Here is a 19,435-nt window from a genome sequence, read left to right as displayed (position 1 = left end):
GGATTTGGCTTTATTCCGGGGAGTGAAAATTTCATGAAGACTCGTGGAAGAGTTAGGAAGAAAAAGTGCAATGCTCTAAGTGATGCACATCTAAGTAATCAGTGCCCTTGCGGACATCCGGTCCCATACTGGACCAAAACACCATAGACAGTAATTCCTCGAGAAAAGGATTTTCCTAAACAGATCCACATAAACCAGGCCGAGTTGTTAAGGGGGGAAATGAGTTTAATAATACAGCATTAGATTGAGTATCATCCAGGAAAAGTGTATTATAAAAAAAAAATGTTTGAATATAAAATCAACCTCTGGTAACTTTAGTGTTGTAAATACTTGTATTATAGTGAGGTAGACAGTTCAAAAAAAAAACTCTCCATTAGACAGACTTAAAATTTTGTAATAATATTTAAGAAAATGATAACATTATGAAAGAATGAAATATCTGATTAATGCTTAACTTTGTACAACTCGAATATAAACTTTAAAAATATTAGAAATTATAACATTTGAGTGCATATAACGTTTGTACATTAAGATGAATTGCATGCTGTCCACTTCCTCTTTGCACTTTCAGTCACCTTAAATAAACAAATATATACAGCCTTAACAGAACAACAGTGCATCCAAAGCAAATGTGCATTTTAAATTATTTCTCCTGGCCAAGTCTTTTTTTTTTTCTTTTTCACTTAGCATTTTATATTAGCATTTCTTATCATTCTCACCCTTTCTTGGACAGTTTATAGTTCTCTGAACCAAACCAGCAACAGGTTTAGATTGAGAGAGAGCAAAACCACTTAGGAAAAACAAAAAGTTTTGTATTTTTTTTTAATGGTTGGTTCCCTTGTTTAAACCATTTCATGGTCAAAGATGAGAAGGAAACTAACTCTGCAAAGGGCCTGCTTACGGGCAATGTCTGCAAATTAATACTGTTGCAGGCTGGGGAAAGGTCCTGTGTCTGACAGCCTGGGAATGGGTATCTAGATGGCCTGGCGCTGCTCTCTCCAGCTTCCTTCTGAAAGATGAATAATTCCACCCCTGCCTCCTTCCTCACTGTCCCTCCCCCGTCCCCCACCCCAAGCTCAATGTAACACTTTGCTCTTTTCACAGTTTCTCATTACTAAGTTTTAAAAACATTGCCTAACTGGTAATTACAATCTGAAACAATTCTTTTGGGGGAGCCCTGGGCTATTGCTGGCTGGTAATCTTTCAGGAATGTTCGAGAGAGAGGAGGGAACACAGATTCTAAAGAAATCTCTGGCCACAGGGAGCTGAGTCCCCTTTCATCCTTCTCTTCCCTGCTTCTGGCCTGCCCTGTCTCCCCCGTCTGTCCATCCATCCGTCCTTCCCTCTGAGGGGCCCAGCATCTTCCCTCCTGACTTCACCCTCTGCTTCCTGATTCCCCTCCTCTGCACCTCTTACCTTAGTTACACAGCTTCCCAGCCCTGCTCGCTTTTTGTTTAGCTGGAAGATCACCTTCCCCTTAAAAGGGGATGTCTGAATTTTGGCAAGTTCTGTTCAAAGAAATCAATTAGAAACAGACACTGCAAAAGGGCTTTTCCTGGGTTACCTCCAGCCTGGTTAACACCCCTCAGTGTCAGCCCGTCGGAGGCAAGCCTTGTGGTTTCTCATTATCCTTCAGGGGGTTCCATTTGGACTCATTCTTGTCATTCCATCCATACCAGTTCCCCTTTCCCCTACCAGAAAGAGCAACAGTAAAGGCGGCGACCTGAGCCTCCTTGAGTGAGATGTGGGCTGCCATCCCCGCCCGCCCGCCGTGGGAGAGGCCGGGATCTGCCGAGCAAGGTCCCCTACGGGCAGGGCCTTCCCTGGTTCCCTAGGGCTGGGGCAGTTCCTCTAGGTGGATACTCAGGGTTTGGGAGCTCGCACGGCACAGGCCCTGTGAGGGCCGGAGAAGACCCCCCACCTTCTTCACTGGGGCAGGAAGCAATCACACCAGGGCGTGCTGGTGGAGGTGGAGGTGGAGGGGGTGCTGGTGGAGGTAGGGGTGGAGGGGGGTGATCCTTCATCCCACACTGTTTCTCTTCTTGAGCTACACATTCTCCAGTCCGTGGGGGCGGTGGAGAGCCAGGTAGGCGTCTCTCTGCCCCGAACCTCCTATCAAAACCTGCGAGCGAGGTGCACAAGAAAATCCAAGGCCACAGCAATAAGGGGGAGGGAAAAAAAACCCTAAGGCAATCCTCCTCGGGCTCCTTTTCTTCCAGCGTGGCCGGGCAAGGTGTGAAAGTCCGCATCTCCCTCTGGGCCGGCAGGTGGGAGGGCCCCGAGGGGGGCGCGCTGGGCCTCCCCCCCCCCCCCCCCGCCGCGCGTCCGCGCGTCCGTGCGTCCGTCTGTCCGTCGGTGCGTCCGCTCCCCACGCTGCGCCCGGGCGTCGCCGCTACCTGCAGCCGCAGGACTCCACCACCATGTCCTCGTACTGCTTGTAGACCACGTTGTTGCCCGCGTCGATGTACAGGATGCTGATGGGGGTGAGCCTGGTGGGCACGCAGCAGCTGGGCGGCGTGGAGCCGGGGTCCATGGAGTTCATGAGCGTCTGGATGATGGCGTGGTTGGTGGGCTCCAGGTGCGAGCGCAGCGGGAAGTCGCACACGCCCTCGCAGTGGAAGGCCTCGTACTCCAGCGGCGCGATGATCCAGTCGTCCCAGCCCAGCTCCTTGAAGTTCACGTGCAGGGGCTTCTTGCCGCAGCGCAGCCGCGACTTCTTGCCGTGCCGCTTGCCGTGGCGGCTGGCGAGGGCCGTGCGCCGCCGGCGGCCGGGCGGGGGCGGCCAGGGCGCGGCGAGCGGGGCCCCCGGGGGTGGCGCGCGCCCCCCGCCCGGCCGCCCCCGCGCCTCGGCCAGCAGGCTGCGGCGCCGCGAGCGCGAGAACACGACGAGCAGCGCGCGCTCCTGCGGCCGCCGCGCCCCCCGGCCTAAGCCCAGGCTCCGCAGGTCCGGCGGCGACCCCGGCCGCGGCCCCCGCGCCCCGGCCCCGGCCCAGGCGGCGCGCAGCTCCAGGCACAGCGGGCCCCGCGGCGGCGGGCGCAGGCCGGGCCGCACGTCGAACACCTCCCAGCCGGCCCGCGGCGGCCCCTGCGGGGACAGGGTCCGCGCGCCCAGCAGCCGCGGCGACAGGCAGGGCGACAGCTGCAGGCGCAGCGGCCGCGGCGGGCCCCGGGGCGGGGGCGGCGCGCGGCGGAACAGCCTCAGCTCGGCGCCCAGCAGCTCCTCGCGCTCCGGCAGCGCCGACACGTCGAACACGTACTCCTGCCTCCGCAGCGGGGCGCGCGCGGCGGCGTCTGCCGGAGACACAAGGGCCACAGTCAGCCTCGCCCCGCGGGGACGCGAGCCGGGGATGCGCGGCCGCGGGGGGGCGGTGCACCGAGGCCGCCCCGGGAGCAGGGGGGTGCACCGAGGCCGCCCCGGGGGCGGGGGGGGGCGGCGACGGGGTGCACCGAGGCCGCGGGGGGGTCGGGGACGGGGGTGCACCGAGACCGCGGGGGGGGGGGGCGGGGAGTCCGGGAGGGGCGGGGGGGGGCGAGATCCTGCTGGAGGGTAAATCGAGACAGCCCCAAGAGCGGGGGGGGGGGGGGGGGGCAGGCGGGAGTCCTGGGGGAAGGTGCACTGAGATGGCCAGAGGAGCGAGGGGGCGGGAGGGGGCGGGGGGGTCCTGCTGGGGGTGCATGGAGGCCTCCCGGGGCAGTGGGGGGAGTGCACCGAGGCCGCGGGGGGGGCGGGGAGTCCTGCATTGCCACCGCCCCGGGGAGCAGAGGGCGGCGGGGCGGGGGCTAGGGGGGTCCTGCTGCGGGTGCATGGAGGCCGCCCCAGGAGCAGGGGGGCGGGGGTGGGGGGAGCAGGAGGGGGCTTCTCCTGGGGGTGCATCAAGGCTGCCCTGGAGCAGGGGAGGAGGGAGTGGGGGAGGAAGCGGGGAGGGAGCGGGGATGGGCCTCCCCAGGGTCCTGCTGGGGGTAATTCGAGGCTACCCTGGAGCAGGGGGGGAAGGAGCGAGGGTGGGGGGCAGGTCCTGCTGGGGAGTGCATCGAGGCTGCCTGGAGCAGGGGGAGGAGGAGGGGCGCGGTCCTGCTGGAGGTTGCACCGAGGCCGCCCCGGGGAGCGAGGGGACGGGAGAGGGCGGGTGGCCCCCTCTGAGCGCCCCCTCCCCCGCCCAGACGTGCGCAACTGGGGGCACCCCGCGGCCCCCTCCCCCGCGGCGGGGCTCCCGGGTGGAAGTTGGAGGCTGCCTGGGCAGGGGTGCGGCCTCCCGGGTCTTCCCCCAGGAGCCCGCGTCGCTGCTAATGTGCCCTTTGTGGCCCTGAGCCCGGGCCGCGCTTCCCCGACCGCCCTTGGCTGCGGGCTCTGCTCACACGCGCGTCCCGGTCGGGATGTCACCTCCTCCGGGGGGCCCTCTGCGACCACCCTGACCTCAAGTAGCCTCCCTGGGCCACCAGCACGGCCCCAGCGGAGGGGCTCCCCTCCGAGTGGCCTCGGCCCTGTCACGTCCAGGGCGGGGGTCCAGCTGCACCAGACCTGCAGTACCTGCTGCTCCATAAGCTATTCTCACTCTGGGGACCCCTTAAAACCATCTATTCGGGCCAGGGCTGGCCTTAGCCACTTGCAGAAATATCTGAGGACAGAGCCCAGGCACTGGGTTTTCGCTAGTTTTGTTGTTGTGCTCTTGGTTTTTAAGGTCCGAGAGGATTTGAAGATGCAGCCCTCCCCTAGACCACCGCTCTGGGGTGTCCCAAGTGTCCGCCCATTAGACGCTCTGCTGAAGGATTTAAGCCCAGCACAGAGAGGACAGAATGAAGATCTGCTGTGTGAAGGCTCGATAGCTTGCTTTTTCAAAGTCACCAACCATTTTAACAACAAAAGAGCAATGAAGCTTTTAGAAGTTGGGGGGGGTGTGGGGGGCAGCAAATGAACACACACACACCAGGCATCCATCCATTGAGAAGATCCTGCAGCCTATGAGGAACACATCAGTTAGGAGAAAACCTCAACCAAGCACACACACACACACACACACACACACACACAGTGACCTTCCCCCCTCCACCCGCTCACCCAACTTGAAATCTTTTTGCTTTGGAACTAATCTTAAAGATGAGTTTTTCAGTCACAAATAAGAAAAAAGAAATGTAGGGCACGTGATGGGGGAGGTGTTGCAGGGAAATAAAATAACAGGCTTTTAAAATCCAAGAGGAATTCTTTGGGACCAAGGCGAAACTTGACTTCTTTTTTGACGCATTTGTGCATGAAGCCAACCCCACTTCAATATGCAAGGCGGAAAGCTAAGCAGATTTTCCTGGGCTGCCTTCTCATAAAATATTTACAACCCAGCAAATACAAAAATCCCCAAAGCCCCCCAAGCTTTCCCCAGAAGCTAGTAAAGTTTGGTTGGATTTCAATAGTAAAAGTGTCACTGGGTCCCGGGGTCGGACCCTCCCTGCCCATCCAGATGCAGCCCCAGGGCATGGGACCTGGAGCCTCAGCCACACCCAGACCCCAGTCTGGGCCCATGGCAGGGCCGGCTACCTCCCTCTAAGGCACATGTCCCAACCTGAGATGGAGCTGTGGGAAGGGTTAGAGAGGTGAAGAGGGAAAAGCTGCTGGAGGCGGTTGATTTATGGAAGCCAAGACCTTCAAACCGACCAGGGTCACATTAAAATCAGTGGGAACTCAGCACACTTTCTTCTCCTCCTTTAAAGAAACCTGCGTCTGACAACCCTCAGCCACCACCCAGATCTCTGGACCTAGTGCCTGAGGCTTTGCTTTCTTGCCTCTCATATTTCTCTCTCTCCAAACTGAGGATGTGATGAGAGGGACAAACCGAAGGCATTCGCTGCACCAGCTACACATCGTGAGGGCTGACATCTCTTTCATCCTGACTTTATCCACAAGCACAGACCAGTCCTGCAAGACACATACTCCTGTGGCTCCCATTTTACAGGTGGGAGAGCCAAGGTTTGCAGAAACTAAGTTAACGACCAACGTCTGGCAGCTAATAAGTGGTAGAGCCGAGATCCAAACTCAAGGCCACTTAACTCCAGAGTGGGAGCATTTAGCCCCTGAGCCCCGCTGCCCCCTTGTCTCTCCATTAGAGCACGGGCACCAGAGCTCGGGAGCAACCAAAGGGGAATGGCTGGGGCATAAGGGGTGGGGGGGGTCCCGTCCAAACTGTATTTGCAGGGCTTGCTGGGAATGAGACATGGACTCCCTAGGGACATCCCTGCCACCTCTGCTTACATGACTCTTGAGACAGTTGGTCACTGGCTGGAGAGTATAGATGGGAGATATAGAGGCTAATGATTTATTTCTCTCTCATGAGACATGGAGAGAAATCTTTTCTCTCTCTCTCGCTCTAAGTGTGGGCTAATGACAGCTAGTCTCCACCGCTGAGTCACATTTCTCCAGTCCTCAAGAACGGTCAAAACAGAGGAAAGCGTCCGTAAGGAGGGGGCTCTACTGCTCTGGCAGCCCTGGGCTTTCTGCCGCTCTTTCTAGCGAGAGCACCAGCTCTATCTTTGCGGGGCTCAAGGGAGGACTCAGACCGTAACCTGCTCCCTTCTCTTCCTGCACCAGCTCCAATCCACAGTTTGAATGGCTTCACCCGCATGACTGTGGACACCCCTGCTCACAGGGCCAAGCTTCCTAGGCATGTGTCAGTGGTGTGGACACACTCCCAGGAGGACAGACCCAATGAAGCAGCTGCCCGGGCCCTGGAAGGGGGCTGGGCTATGGGGGCAAGAGCTCTATGATGTGGGTACCTCAGTAGAGCAGGGGCTCTCTGGGCCACTAAACCTGTAGGGGTTCCTAAGTCTGCACCACCAGCATCATACTTGTTAGAAATGGAAATTCTCTCAAGCCCCAGGGGTTGTTGTGGAGGCCAGAATTTGCATTTGTCTTCAGTTCCCAGGTCCCGTTGATTCTGCTGGTCTGGGATCCCACTTTAAGAACCACTCGTGTAGATGAGCAGGTCCCCTTGGCTCTTCAGATTCCCCACCCTGTGGATGGGCACCACTGGGGGTGGAGCAAAACCGGGTCCTCCAAAGCACAGCACCCAGGGCAGGGTCTAAGGTGGTACTCACCAGAGCCAAGTCTAGCTCCTTTTTGCTCCCCCACCTCAACAGCCACACTCACATTTTCTTTTTTTTTTTACTCTTTCAGCCACATGTCCTCTCGCTGGGTCTCCAGAACCTCTAACCCCTTAACAGAGGGTCCAAGAAGGTGGCTACTCTGTGCAGCTCTCCTACAGACCACATTCCCCACCTGCCCAGACCTGCTCTGGAGCCATGCATCACAGAAATAGCCCAGAGGAGGCATCCGACCCAGGGAGTGCACACACCGCCATCCCCTGTGACCCTGAAGACACTGGGGCTGCAGACTGGCATCTCGGAGCCGGCCCTGCTGCGGCGGCCCTGCCGCCTGTGGGTAGGAAGCCAGCCCTTCACACGCCCTCCCACAAGCCTCCTCTCCCGTGAAGGCCTGCCTAAGTGAAGGCTGAGATCATCAAATGACGCTCTCTCCCATCCCCCTCACCAGAAACAAGCACCTTTCATTCTGTTTGTGGCACTTTTTTACAACTCAGAAGTGCATCCTAAGCTTTAGGCCTTTAAATCGAAATCAATCAGTAATAAATCATGGGAGCTTTATATTTTGCTTTTAATTTGCACAGACCTTGGCTCAAGCCTGGCGAACTCAGTGTTTGTGGGTCTGAGACACACAAACCTTTCCAGTTACAATCACTGGACTTGCGCTTACCCATTTTCCCAGGTGGCCTTGGAGGGAGGAAGGGGAGAAGAGACCAAGGAAGGAACAAACCATCCGCGTATTTGAAGGAAAGTCTCCATAATAAATAGGTCAGCCTTTTTTGAATTAAGGGCAAGCCGGTCAAACGCTGAGGTGAGGACACCTCAAACACGCACGTCCAGTGGGGAATTCCATAAACAACTTTAAAAGGAAACAAATGAGGACACAGAAGAACTACCTGCAAGGCAGGGACCATAACACCCCTTTTAAATGAGAAAACTGTCCTAGAAAGGCACAGTCCGCAGTGCGGGGGCAGCCTCAGCCCTGGCTGGGGGAAGCTAAGACTCAAACAGCAGGTGGGAAAGGGAAGGATGCTCAGCGCACCAGACCCCAGGCCCCAACACCCCAGAACCTGAGCCCCAGGAGGGCACCGCAGCCAGGGACACGCAGCTGTGGTGGGAGATGTGCGGCCTCCAGGGCCCCCAGGGCTCTGGGACCAGCTCCTCTGGGCCACCCCGTGGAGGGTTTCCGAAAACCCACCAACAATTTGGTTTGGGGCAAGAAGGGCCCGCCCTGCATTTTCCCCCCAGATCTGTGCGCTGCTTGAGGTCCCTCTTGAGAGCCCTGGCAGGATTTTCTGTCACTGGCCGCCAGGAGGTGTCCCCGCGGAGCCCCCTCCCCCAGAGAGCTCGTCCCTGCACTTCGGGGTCCCATCCTCTGGATTCTTGGTGATGCCCACCCCCGCCCTGCGTCCTCTGAAGGCGATCCCACGGCCAGGGCGGCTCAGAGGGCCAAGACCCTGGTGGGCTTACCCTCTTCCCTCAGGGTGGGGACAGGAGCCACCGGACTGTCACCCACCTGTGCAAAGAAAAGCCCAGACGTCTCTGCAGTTACACCCCCCCCAACCTCACCCCCATTTTTGAGCCCACAGCCCCACTGGCCGCTTTTGGGTGCACCTGAGCGCACCTGGACACACCTGGGTGCACCTGGGTGCACCTGAGCGCACCTGAGTGCCAGGCCCGGGCGGGGCTTTGATGGGCCAGTCCCTGAATCGGCACCTTCCACCGTCACACCGGTTTACAGCTGGGGCACCTGGGGCTCTGCGAGCTACCTTCACCTTCCACCGTCTGGGACTAGCCAAGGACCTGATCTGAAGGGCTTAGTTCCACCCACCCCCCTGCGGTCACGCCCTCTTCCAAGGCTCTGACACGCGGTGGTGCAGAGGACACGCGACACACATTCATCACCAATGCCATCAACTCCAGGCCAATCGGGTTCCCTCAGGATCTTTTTTTCCCCCTTACTAGAAGGAAGAAGACCTCAACGCAGGGGTTTCATGGCTTGATTTGGAGTCACTGAGCTTCAGCACCGCCCCGAGGCTGGAAATAGAGTCAGGTGTTCAGGACCCATAAAAAGAAGCCACCAACCCTCTCTCCTGGGGTGAAGGACTTTGAGTAATTTGCTCCCCAACAATTACTCTCTCCGGAGACACAGTGATAACCTGAGCATCCCCTCGTGTTCTTGTCCTGAGGCCAGCCTCTGCTGCCATCCGCTGCAGGCTGCTGCGCTCACTAAGCATCCTCTGCGGGGCGGATCCAGGAGGCAAGCCACACGACTCCCCGTCTCCAGGGAGCTCTGGCTTCACCAGCCAGAATAAAAACCGTACTGGCAGACACTGGTGCAGCGAGTGCCATTTGCTGCACATGATCTAAACTCCCATAACTCATTTAAACCTCAAAACTAAGTATAGAAAAGAAAAAGATATCACTGCTATGCTCCCGTTGTGGACGAGAAAACTCAAAATACAGGTTGCTAGATAGCGACTGGCCCAAGATGCTCAGAGGCAGGCGTGGCGGTCTGGCCCCAGCACCTGTGCCACCACCCTGGCCGGCCTAGGCCCTGAGCTCTGGTGAAAAGCCAGAGAAGGCTCCTGTCTTCTGCGCAGCCTGTGCGTGGGACAGGGAGTCAGTGTCTGGTCTCCTAGAGGCAAATCACTTCCCAGACAGCCGAACTGAAGGGATGCTCACAATTTTGAAAGAGAACCTATAGGGAAACAATTCTCCCATCTACAAAATGAGGATCACACCAGCTCAGATTCACTGGGGGAGGGGTAGCAAGTGAGAGGCAGAGTAGGAAAGATGTTTGTCTGAAGACCTGTGAAAATATTGGTTACTGTTGACAACGTGGAATTAGCACAGGAATCTAGAGTCTAAGAGACGTGGATCTGAATTCCGACCTGCGGCTCACTGGCTGGGTGACCCCGGAAACTCTCTGTCACATCACCCCTCCCAGCCTCACATGCCTCATCTGTAAAACGGGAGAACCGTCCCCCACGTTGCAGAGTCACTGGAAAGGTGGGAGTCCAGGCACCCTGGGCCGTTGCGCCTGGCACACAGAGGCACCTGATGAGTGCAGCGACGTTACTGTAACCCCCCACATCCAAGGAGGCAGAGGATGCACCTGTTCTCCTCTTGGCCTTCTCTGAGGAGATGCAGTCCAGTTATTCCTGGAGGGTCTCCAAAAGCCAGCAAAGGAAAGGTGCTGGCTGAAGTGTTAAAGAAAGGAGCAAGGACTCCCAGTTCCTGTTCATCTGGGGTCCAGGGAAGGGCGAGGCCCAGGGGGTTGTGGGCTCCCCACCGTCCCACTGATCCTTTCCAGTGCCCCTATGTCATATGTCATCCACCACTGAGGTCTCTCACCGCTCCCACATGAACACCAGCCTGTAGCCAGAACCTCGTCAAGGATAGGTCCCTCCTGGCAGGTTCTCTCTTCCGCGGGCTCGAGGCCAGCGCTAGCCCATATACTAATCCATTTGGCTCCCTGGCTGGGCAGAGGCAGCCCTGAGAGGCCTGGGCATTAGTCTCCTTGCCCTACTCTGCACCTCCCACCGTGGAGCCCTCTTGGGGGCACAGTCTGTCCATAGAGCCAGTCTGGGGTGGGGGTGACGTTCTTCACCTGGCAAAGGGCCAGGTATATTGGGCAAGGAGATGGGCCCCTCAGGCTGAGTGCAGCGCCCAGACCCAGAGCAAGTCGCCTGAGGCGGCCCAGTGTGCAGCTGCTGGCTGTGCGTCCTTGCCACACGCTCCCCTGTCCAGTGTCTCTCTAGAGCTCCCGGCTTCCCCGTGCTCTCTCCAATGCCGCACCCTGCATTGCTCAGCTTCCTTCTGCCTTTCAAGGGTCAGAGAGGCCCGAGCGGATCCTCCACAGAATCTGGGGAGGTGTTTGTGGTCTCTCTTCGGAACCTGGCGGATGTCTCCATGTGCTGGTGGCTGGCCCGGATCCCACAGAGAAATCCCAGCGTTTGCACACCACCAAGCTCTGGCCCAGCCAGAGGCAAACGAAGGAGGGTGGGAGGGGTGGGAAGGTGAACCCCAGATGCCACCTGCCTGAACTCACTTTTGGAAGCCCTGCACGGCCTGAGCCTCAGCAGTGTGAGGCCCGGTCTGGCAGGAGAGCGTGGCCTGCCCTCGAGGTCCCCTGGGCCCTGGGCACCTCCACCCCAACAGGACTCCCAGGAGACTCTGGTGTTTCTCTACAATGAAATGGATCCCTTTGTAAAGTGGGGTCCAAGAGGCGCCAACCCGGAGAGCAGATCAGGAGCCTTCCATCAAGAGCAGCACACCGGGTCTCTTCAGGGCAGTCTCCCCCTGGGCTTCCAGATCTTAATTTGACATCCTTGCGGATGAGAGGATCCCTGCAGAAGCCGCAGCGAAGCCGCACAGCCCCCCGCCCCGCCCCCCGCCTCGGCCTGTCCGCCCCATATCCTTCGAAGGTCACTGCGCGCAGGGCCCAGGCCAGGGGTGCGCACGCGCCCTCGCTGCACGGCTGGCCTGGCCGGGGCGTCGCTGGGAGCCCACCGGGCCCAGAGGTGAGGGCTGGCGGGGGGGGGGGGGGGGGGGTGAAGGGCGGCGGAGAACCTGCGGGCGGGGGGCGGGGCACGACGGGGCCTGTGGCCAGAGGACTTGGGGCTCAAAAGCAGAAAGGGTTCCCGTCTTAAGTGGTGCCTCCGCCCCGCCCGGTTCTTGGGCTGCAGCGTGGACAGGCTCTCAGGAGAGGGCTTCAGTGCCCGGGGGTCCTGCGGGGGCACGGGGTTCGGCGGGGTTCAGCGGGGGCGCGGGGTTCAGCTTTGAGGAAGGGCCGGTGGGGCCTGGGCCCCGCTCACCCCGGGCTGCCCTCGGGGCGGACGCCGCAGAGAAGGGACAGCCGCGGTGGCGCTGCCGACCCTCCGTCCACGGGCCCTGGGTTCCGACCCCGCGCGACCCCGCCCCCGCCCTCGCCCTCGCCCCAGCCCCAGCCCCAGCAGGCTTCCTAAGTTAGCAGCCCCCGCTCCCCTCCCGCACGCCCCCCCCCCGCCCCCGCCCCAGCCTGCCCCTAAGTTAGGCCCCCCGCGCCCCTCCCCCCCGCCCCCGCCCCTGCCTGCCCCTAAGTTAGGCCCCCCCCCCCGCGCCCCTCCCGCACGCCCCCCCGTCCCCGCCCCCGCGGGCTCCCTAACTTAGCCCCCCCACCGCCCCCGCGCCCCGCCCCCCCCGCCGGCCGTGCGCCCCCGACCCGGGCCCCCAGCAGCGCTAATGGACTGTCCTGGAAGGCACCGAGCGGCAACCCTGGAACCCATTAGGCCGACGACGACCTATTTAACTCCTGTAAACAGAAGACACCACTTAACCGCCATTGAGCTTAAAAATAAACAGCCCGGGCTTTAAGAGAGGCAGGGGGAGGGCGGGGAGGGGCCTGCGGGGAGGGGCCGGTGCCGGGCAACGAAAGGACGCGGAGGCCCCCGTTCCCGCGAACCGGGCGCGTCCCGGGTCCAGAGCGCACGGCGGCCGGGGCTGTCCCACACCCGACGGCGGACGGAACCACCGCCTCTCGGTACCGCCCCCGCCCCCTCCCCCTCCCCCGCCCCCCTGTGGAAGGGCGCCCGGGCCTCCACTACCCTCGGTCTGGTCCTCGCTCTCCCACATCGGCCTCCCCCTTCTCCTGCCCCCCGCCGCCCCAGGCAACGCTCCCGCTCCCAGGACGCGGGGACCCCGAGGGCGCGGGGAGCCTTAGGCGCCTCCGGCGGCGCGCGGGGTGCGCACGGGGTCCCCGCGGTCCCGGGGCGCGCAAACTCGCAGGTTGCCTGTCTTCGTCGGTTGTGCGCAAGAGGGGACTCGGGCTTAGGGGTTTTGGGTTGTTTTTTTTTTTTAATGTGGAGAAAGGACCAGGCTGTTTGAGCGCGCTTCGATCCCCTCCCCCACCAGCAGCTCCACCGCGCAAACTCCCGGAGCCCAAGCGCGCCCCGCGCCCCCCGCGCCCCCCGCGCGGGGAAACCTTCGGAGTCGTCCTGCGAGCAGCCGCCCCTGCAGAGGAAGCTCGCCCTGACTGCTGGCCCCCTGCACTCTGGCTGCACGAGGCACTAGGTGCTCAGCCTGCTTGCTCAGGCGGCCCTGGGAAGGGTCTCGCAGGGCAGCCCCTGGGCCTTGGGGACGCGGTGACAGCGACTGATACTTCACAGCAAGCCAACGGCCAAGGCCTCTGTGGTTTGCGGCCTCTAGAATGTTTTAATCATTCCAACCAGCAGAGAAGAACAAGCTTTCAGGCTTCCTTCCCTCACCCCAGGCCTTTTTCCAGGCCCTTCCAGTCGCCCTGCGGAAGATCCTGAACCCAGACAGCGCTGCAGACCCCACGCCGGAGCTCACGCGGGCGCGCCCTCACACGCAATCCTCTTCCAAGGCTGCTCCCTCTTTCCGGGGAAATAAAGCCTAGATTGGAACCTTCTGCCGGCTTCCTCACTTGGCCGTCTGGTCTGCATTAGTGTTTTTATAAGGGACTCAAACAAATCTAATACAAGGTCACCAAATAATTAACAGTTGTGAATTCCCTCCGTCCCCATTAAAATACTTCCCTGCTTATATTTCATTTTCCGTTTGCCAACGACAACAGGGTCGGGGCAAAAGCGCTGCTGCGCCGATTATGCCACTCTGCGGCCCAGGTCCACCCAGAAACTCGCTGTTTTGCACAAATGTGCTGTACCAGCCGACCTTCGATGGCGAGGAAACTCTGCAGCCCTTCGAATGCCCTCCCTGCAGCCCGGCTATCCCCACAAGGTCCTGCCCGGTCCCTGGATAATCACCGCCCAGAAGGTAAACCAAGAAGCGGACAATCAGCGGCAAAACTTTCCAGCGATTCATTTCTACGGTGTCGAGTTCCTCAAGGATGTCCCGATCTCGTTTTCTTGGTTTTTATCTGTTCCTGACTGCCTCCTTTCTGAGAAGGCTATTGTAACGACATCAATAACCAGAGAAAAAAAAGAATTTTTGTAGGAATCTTGTTATTTCCAAATCATCTGGATACCAAACTCACAGCAGTATTTGCTGGACCCATCTTGGTTTCCTCCAAAACCAAGGCGGAGGGTTTTTTCCCTCTCACTGGAATTAAGTGGCACTTCTCAGTACATAAAATCTGAGGTTTGTCTCTCTCTTCTCTTCCCCACCCCCCCAGCCTTGTTCAGTTCAGAGAAGTTCCAATTATCTGCCTTTCCCAGGCCCCAGGGTGGGGGCCCTAGGGCTCCAGGACTAGTGGCTTTTAATGGTTCTATCATGTGCTAACTGTAATTTCTTTATAGCCAACCTGATCCACTCTGATCTTATAACAGCACCAACACACACACACACACACACACACACACACACTCACACACTTTCCATCTTTGTGGATCCAAAGTCGTGCTGAAAACCCGATAAGGAGGACTTTTTGAAGATGAGGGGTAGCATGGCTTGTGCCTTGACAGAGAGTACAAAGAGGAAGCAAAAGCCCAGCACTGATTCACACTCTCACATCCCAAGTTCCGCTCCAACTCCAAGCTCAGGCTTAAGAAATCACAGAAGAATATTAGACTGAGTGGTAACTTTGCCCATTTTTTTTTTTTTTACTCCGGCTTCCTGCCATGATCCTTTAGAAACCTCCTCACCCCTTACCCTATCCACATAGTGCCACAGTTAAGCATGGGGGATCTAGAATTGGCTACCTGCTTCATTCCTCTGGGTGACCTTATGCCACTCGCTTAACCTCTTTGTCTTCCTTAATTCACCTGTAAAAACAGTGATTATAAGCACTTTCCCGACGGATTGTTGTCAGAATTAAATGAAATAATTCAGGTAACAGATTTTAGCACAATACTTGGTACGCGGTAAGTGCTCAGTATTTGTTGATTATCACCTCTAGATGTTTGGGGAGCAAATTGAAAGGAGGAACATTTAAAAAAAAAAAAGAAAGAAAGAAACCTAGCAATAAGGTCTCCTTATTGGGTGTTAGGGGGAGAAGGTGGCAAGGGTGGAACCGGCTCTCTTTAAAGACCCAAAGTGCTCCCCCGGTTCATTTGGATGGATTTTTATCCAAGTTCACCCACTCTTAATCGCCAGCCTGAGGGCTAACTTTTGAGGTTCAGGGGCTCCCGGGTGAGGAAGGCTATTTACAAATACTGTGCGTGAGTCAGGAGCTCCAGGACTTCGGGACTCCTCCCCCTGAGGGTCCCCTGCTCCGCCAGGCCCAGCCCGCCGCCCTCGACGGCGATTTAAACATCCCGAGGCGAGGCGCCAAGTCCCCCGGCCCGGCCCAGCGGTGGGCGGGCCCCGGCTCCCGCCTCCCCCGCCATCCACGGGGTGGGGAGGGGGAGGGGAGGAATGGAGGAGGGATGGAGAGGGGGAGGGATGGAGAGGGGGAGGGATGGAGAGGGGGAGGGATGGAGAGGGGGCGGGATGGAGAGGGGAGGGGAGGGATGGAGAGGAGGAAGGGAGGGATGGAGAGGGGGAGGGGAGGGATGGAGAGGGGGAGGGGAGGGAGGGGGAGGGGAGGGATGGGGAGGGGGAGGGGAGGGAGGGGGAGGAGAGGGATGGGGAGGGGGAGGGGAGGGATGGAGAGGGGGCGGGGAGGGATGGGGAGGGGGAGGGATGGAGAGGGGGAAGGGAGGGATGGAGAGGGGGAAGGGATGGAGAGGGGGAGGGGAGGGATGGGGAGGGGGAAGGGATGGAGAGGGGGAGGGGAGGGATGGGGAGGGGAGGAGGAGAGGAGGGCTCGGCGGCCCAGAGTCCCCACGTGAGAGGCGCGGAAGTCCTCTCCCGGAGCCGGGGATGCGGCTGGCAGGTCCCCTCCATCACGGGAGACTAGACACCGTTTGATGTGTTATGACATGAACCCTCAATTAGATCGCTGAGTTGAAACACTCCAATCAGGGGCCCGATGCTAAGCAAGCCCCGGAAGGTCCAGCCCGAGGTCACCGCCGGTGACACATCAAATCAAAATCAGTGAGAGGGAAAGTGAGGCTTTCCCTTCCTTCATCAGGCTGGCGCTGCGGCCTGCTACAGCCCCTCCGCGCCCCCTCCCGCCCTGGGCTGCGCTCCTTCACCCCGAGCCGCGCGGCCTCCCCGTCCACCAACGGCCTTGGGAACCCGGCAGCGCCCAGGCGTCCTCCCAGCTGCGGGCCCGGTGGACCCCCGGTGCGGCAGCCCGCAGACCTCGGCCCCGTCCTCCCTGCAGCGCCCCGAGCCCCCCAGGCCGGCCTGCGAGCCCCGGGCTTCCGCAGACGCCCGGGAGCGGCCCGCAGGCTCCCCAGGTCCCGAGCCAAGCCCGCGGGTGGGGAGGGGGCACCTGCGGCCGCCTGCCCCCGGGAGAGGCCCGGCGGCGACCCTCCCTGAGCCTCCCGGGTCCCCACCACGGGCGCGAAGGGCGGTCCCTAACTGGGGGGCGCGACTGGAGCGGACGGAGACGCGCGAGGCCGGGCACAGACGGCGAGAGCGCGGGCGGTATGCGCGGGGGCCGGGCCCGCACCCGCCGCGCTGCCTGCCAAGGTGACTTGTGTAGCCCTAAACCCGCCATAAAATAGCAGGCGTTGATTTGCCGCCCGCACCTTTCAGCAGCTCGTGAACCTCGCTGACCCCCGCGTGGGCAGGAGCAGCCTGGGCAGCCGCCCCCCTGCGACCCCGCTTTCCCGGACCTGGAAGCCAGGGCGCGGAGGGTCGCAGCGGGGCGCTCAGTCCGGCCGGGATGCTGCGCAGCTGCCTCCAGCGCTCCACCTCCTCCTTGCTTCCTTCGCGTCCCCTTCCTCCTCTTTCCCTGTCCTTCCCCTTCCTCCCTCCCCTCTCGGTCTCCTTTCTCCGAATTGTCTCCCACCTTGAGGGGCCGAGCTCCTGGTGCCTGTGGATCCCTCCTCGGTTTCTGGGAACCAGGGCGCCCGAGGTCCTGACCAAGGCGCTCAGCACGCGGCCCAACGCGGGTGGCAGGAGCGGGCGCGAGCGTTTCCGCGGGCACCCACCCACGCGCCCCTCGCCCTGGGAGGGGACCAGGGGCAGGGCCCCGGGAGAAGCTCGGAGAGGAGAGACGAGCGATGCCCGACAGGGAAAGGTGGAGCATATCCTTGCACCCATGGGCTAAGTACCGACAAGCTGCTACCTGTAGTTGCCCTGCCCCTTGCTCCTGCTCCTGCCCCTGCCCTGCCCCTACTCCTGCCCCTGCCCCTGCTCCTGCCCCTGCTCCTGCCCCTGCCCCTGCTCCTGCCCCTGCCCCTGCTCCTGCCCCTGCCCCTGCTCCTGCCCCTGCTCCTGCCCCTGCTCCTGCCCCTGCTCCTGCCCCTACTCCTGCCCCTACTCCTGCCCCTGCTCCTGCCCTGTTCCTGCTCCTGCCCCTGCCCATGCCTATGCCCCTGCCCCTGCCCCTGCCCTGCTCCTGCCCATGCCCATGCCCTGCCCTGCCCCTGCCCTGCCCCTGCTCCTGCCCTGTTCCTGCTCCTGCCCATGCCCCTGCCCTGCTCCTGCCCATGCTCCTGCCCCTGCCCCTGTGCCCTTGCTGCCGCTGCCTTAGCAGAGCTTAAACTACCCGGCCGCCGCCTCCGAGCAAGGACCGCCGAGCGCGCGGGGCTCCCGCCGGCTGCCGATCCCCACATCAGCGCAGCCCCGGGCTCAGCGCCCGTGCAGCGGGCTGGGCCGGGCGCCGCCACGCGCCCTTCGCGGACTCGTTCCTCCCCCCGCGGGAGCTGCATCCACCGCTTTCCCCGGGCCGATGGGGGCTCGCGGCTTTCCGGGCTCACCCGTGCCCCCCGCGCCCCCGCCCCGCCGCCGAAGCTCAGGCCTCGGACCCGAGGCACGACCCGAGACCCCCGGCCGGGTGCCGTCAGTCCCCCCGCGGCCCCGCTGCGGACCCAGTCATTTGCCTTCCACCCCCCCCCCCGCCCCCTCCACGCTTCCTCCACCGGCCACCGGACTAGAGGCCACCACGCTGCTTTCTGCAAAAGACAAGAGAAGGAGGGAAGGAAGGAAGGAAGGAAGGAAGGAAGGAAGGAAGGAAGGAAGGAAGGAAGGAAAAGAAGGAGGGAAGGAGGGAAGGAAGGAGGAGGGAAGGAGGGAAAGAAGGAAGCCAGGAAGGGAGGCTTGCAAACTGGAAACAACTCTGCAGCCACATTCAGAAACGTACTGGGCTTGAGAAAAACAATTTAAGGGAAGGAAGGGGAGGTGTCGGGGAGAAGGGGTCCGCCGGTGCAGCCTCCCGCCGGGGGCCGCGGAGCTCGGGCCGGGCGTGGGGCGCCTCCCTCGGCACTTACCCCGGCCCCTGTCCACGAAGCTGGTGATGGTGTTGGCCGCCCCGGAGGACTGGAAGAGGCTGGCGTTGATGCCCAGCTTCTCGGCGATGGAGTAGGTCCTGTAGACGGACAGCATGTAGTCGTGCGGCACCGCGCGCGCGGCCCCGCCGGGGGGCTGGGGCTCCGGGGGCTCCCGCTCCAGGGGCTCCGGCTCCAGGGGCTCCCGCTCCAGGGGCTCCCGCTCCAGGGGCTCCCGCGGCGCCCGGTCCCGCGGCGCCCTCCCGTCCCTGCGGCTCCGCGTCCCCTTGGCGGCGGCCGGCTGCGCGGACGGCGAGGACGAGGGGATGGAAGCCTGCTGGAAGCCGGGCAGATCCCACAGGAAGCCGACGAGGAACACGGCCGACAGCAGCACCCGGGGCGCATCCATGGCGAGAGGCGGCGGCGCGGGCGCGGGCGCGGGCGCGGGGGGCGCGGGGCGCGGGCGCGGAGGGCGCGGGGCGGCTGGACAGCGGCCGGGCCCGGCTCCCCGCGCGGACTCCGAGTGCAGGGAGCCGGGTCCCAGCCACACCAACTGCGGCCCCGCCACGCCCCCTCCCGCCCCTCGCCGGGAGGGGAGGGGAGGGGAGGGCGGGGAGGGGAGGGAGCGGAGGGCGGGAGGAGAGGCCGGCGGGGCGGCCCGGAGGTGTCGGGGCCGGGGCCGCGGCGCGCGGGTGCGGTGGGGACGCGCTCGGGGCTGCGGGAGGGCGCGCGCTCGGCGGGCCGGGAGCGCGGGAGGCATCTGCGGCGCCGGAGCCCCGGCCCTGTCCGAAGCCCGGCTCCCCCCGCCCGGGGCGCCCCGCGGGCCCCAGAGCCTCGCCGGCCCCCGCGTGGGCCCGGAGGAGCTCCCGGAGGGCGCCCTGGCGGCGGCGGCCCGCTGCTGTGGGTGGGACCTCGGGGCTCAGCACCCCCATCCCCACCCCGGGGCCTCGCCAGCTCCTTCGCGGTCCCGGAGGAGCTCCCGGAGGGCGCCCCGGAGGCGGCGGCCCACTGATGGCGGTGGTACCTCGGGGCTCAGCACCCCCCCCACTCTCACCCGGGGCGCCCCGCGGGCCCCAGGGCCTCGTCGGCCTCCTCGAGGTCCGGGAGGGCGCCCCGGAGGCGGCGGCCCA

At 61.8% G+C, this 19,435-nt stretch overlaps 1 protein-coding gene across 1 annotated transcript; it reads right to left on the bottom strand.

Moving 5' to 3' along the window:
* Positions 1–207: 207 nt before the first annotated feature.
* Positions 208–18,800, bottom strand: GDF6 (growth differentiation factor 6). Its single transcript, XM_041768518.1, has 2 exons — positions 18,309–18,800; positions 208–3,291 (listed from the first exon to the last, which is right to left on the bottom strand). The coding sequence occupies exons 1-2, from the start codon at positions 18,712–18,714 to the stop codon at positions 2,393–2,395; spliced, it is 1,305 nt and encodes a 434-aa protein (XP_041624452.1). The 5' UTR covers positions 18,715–18,800; the 3' UTR covers positions 208–2,392.
* Between the last annotated feature and the right edge of the window lie 635 nt (positions 18,801–19,435).

Source organism: Vulpes lagopus, chromosome 9, assembly GCF_018345385.1.
Source record: "Vulpes lagopus strain Blue_001 chromosome 9, ASM1834538v1, whole genome shotgun sequence".
Lineage (NCBI taxonomy): Eukaryota > Metazoa > Chordata > Mammalia > Carnivora > Canidae > Vulpes > Vulpes lagopus.
This window is presented reverse-complemented; position numbering and strand designations above follow the sequence as displayed.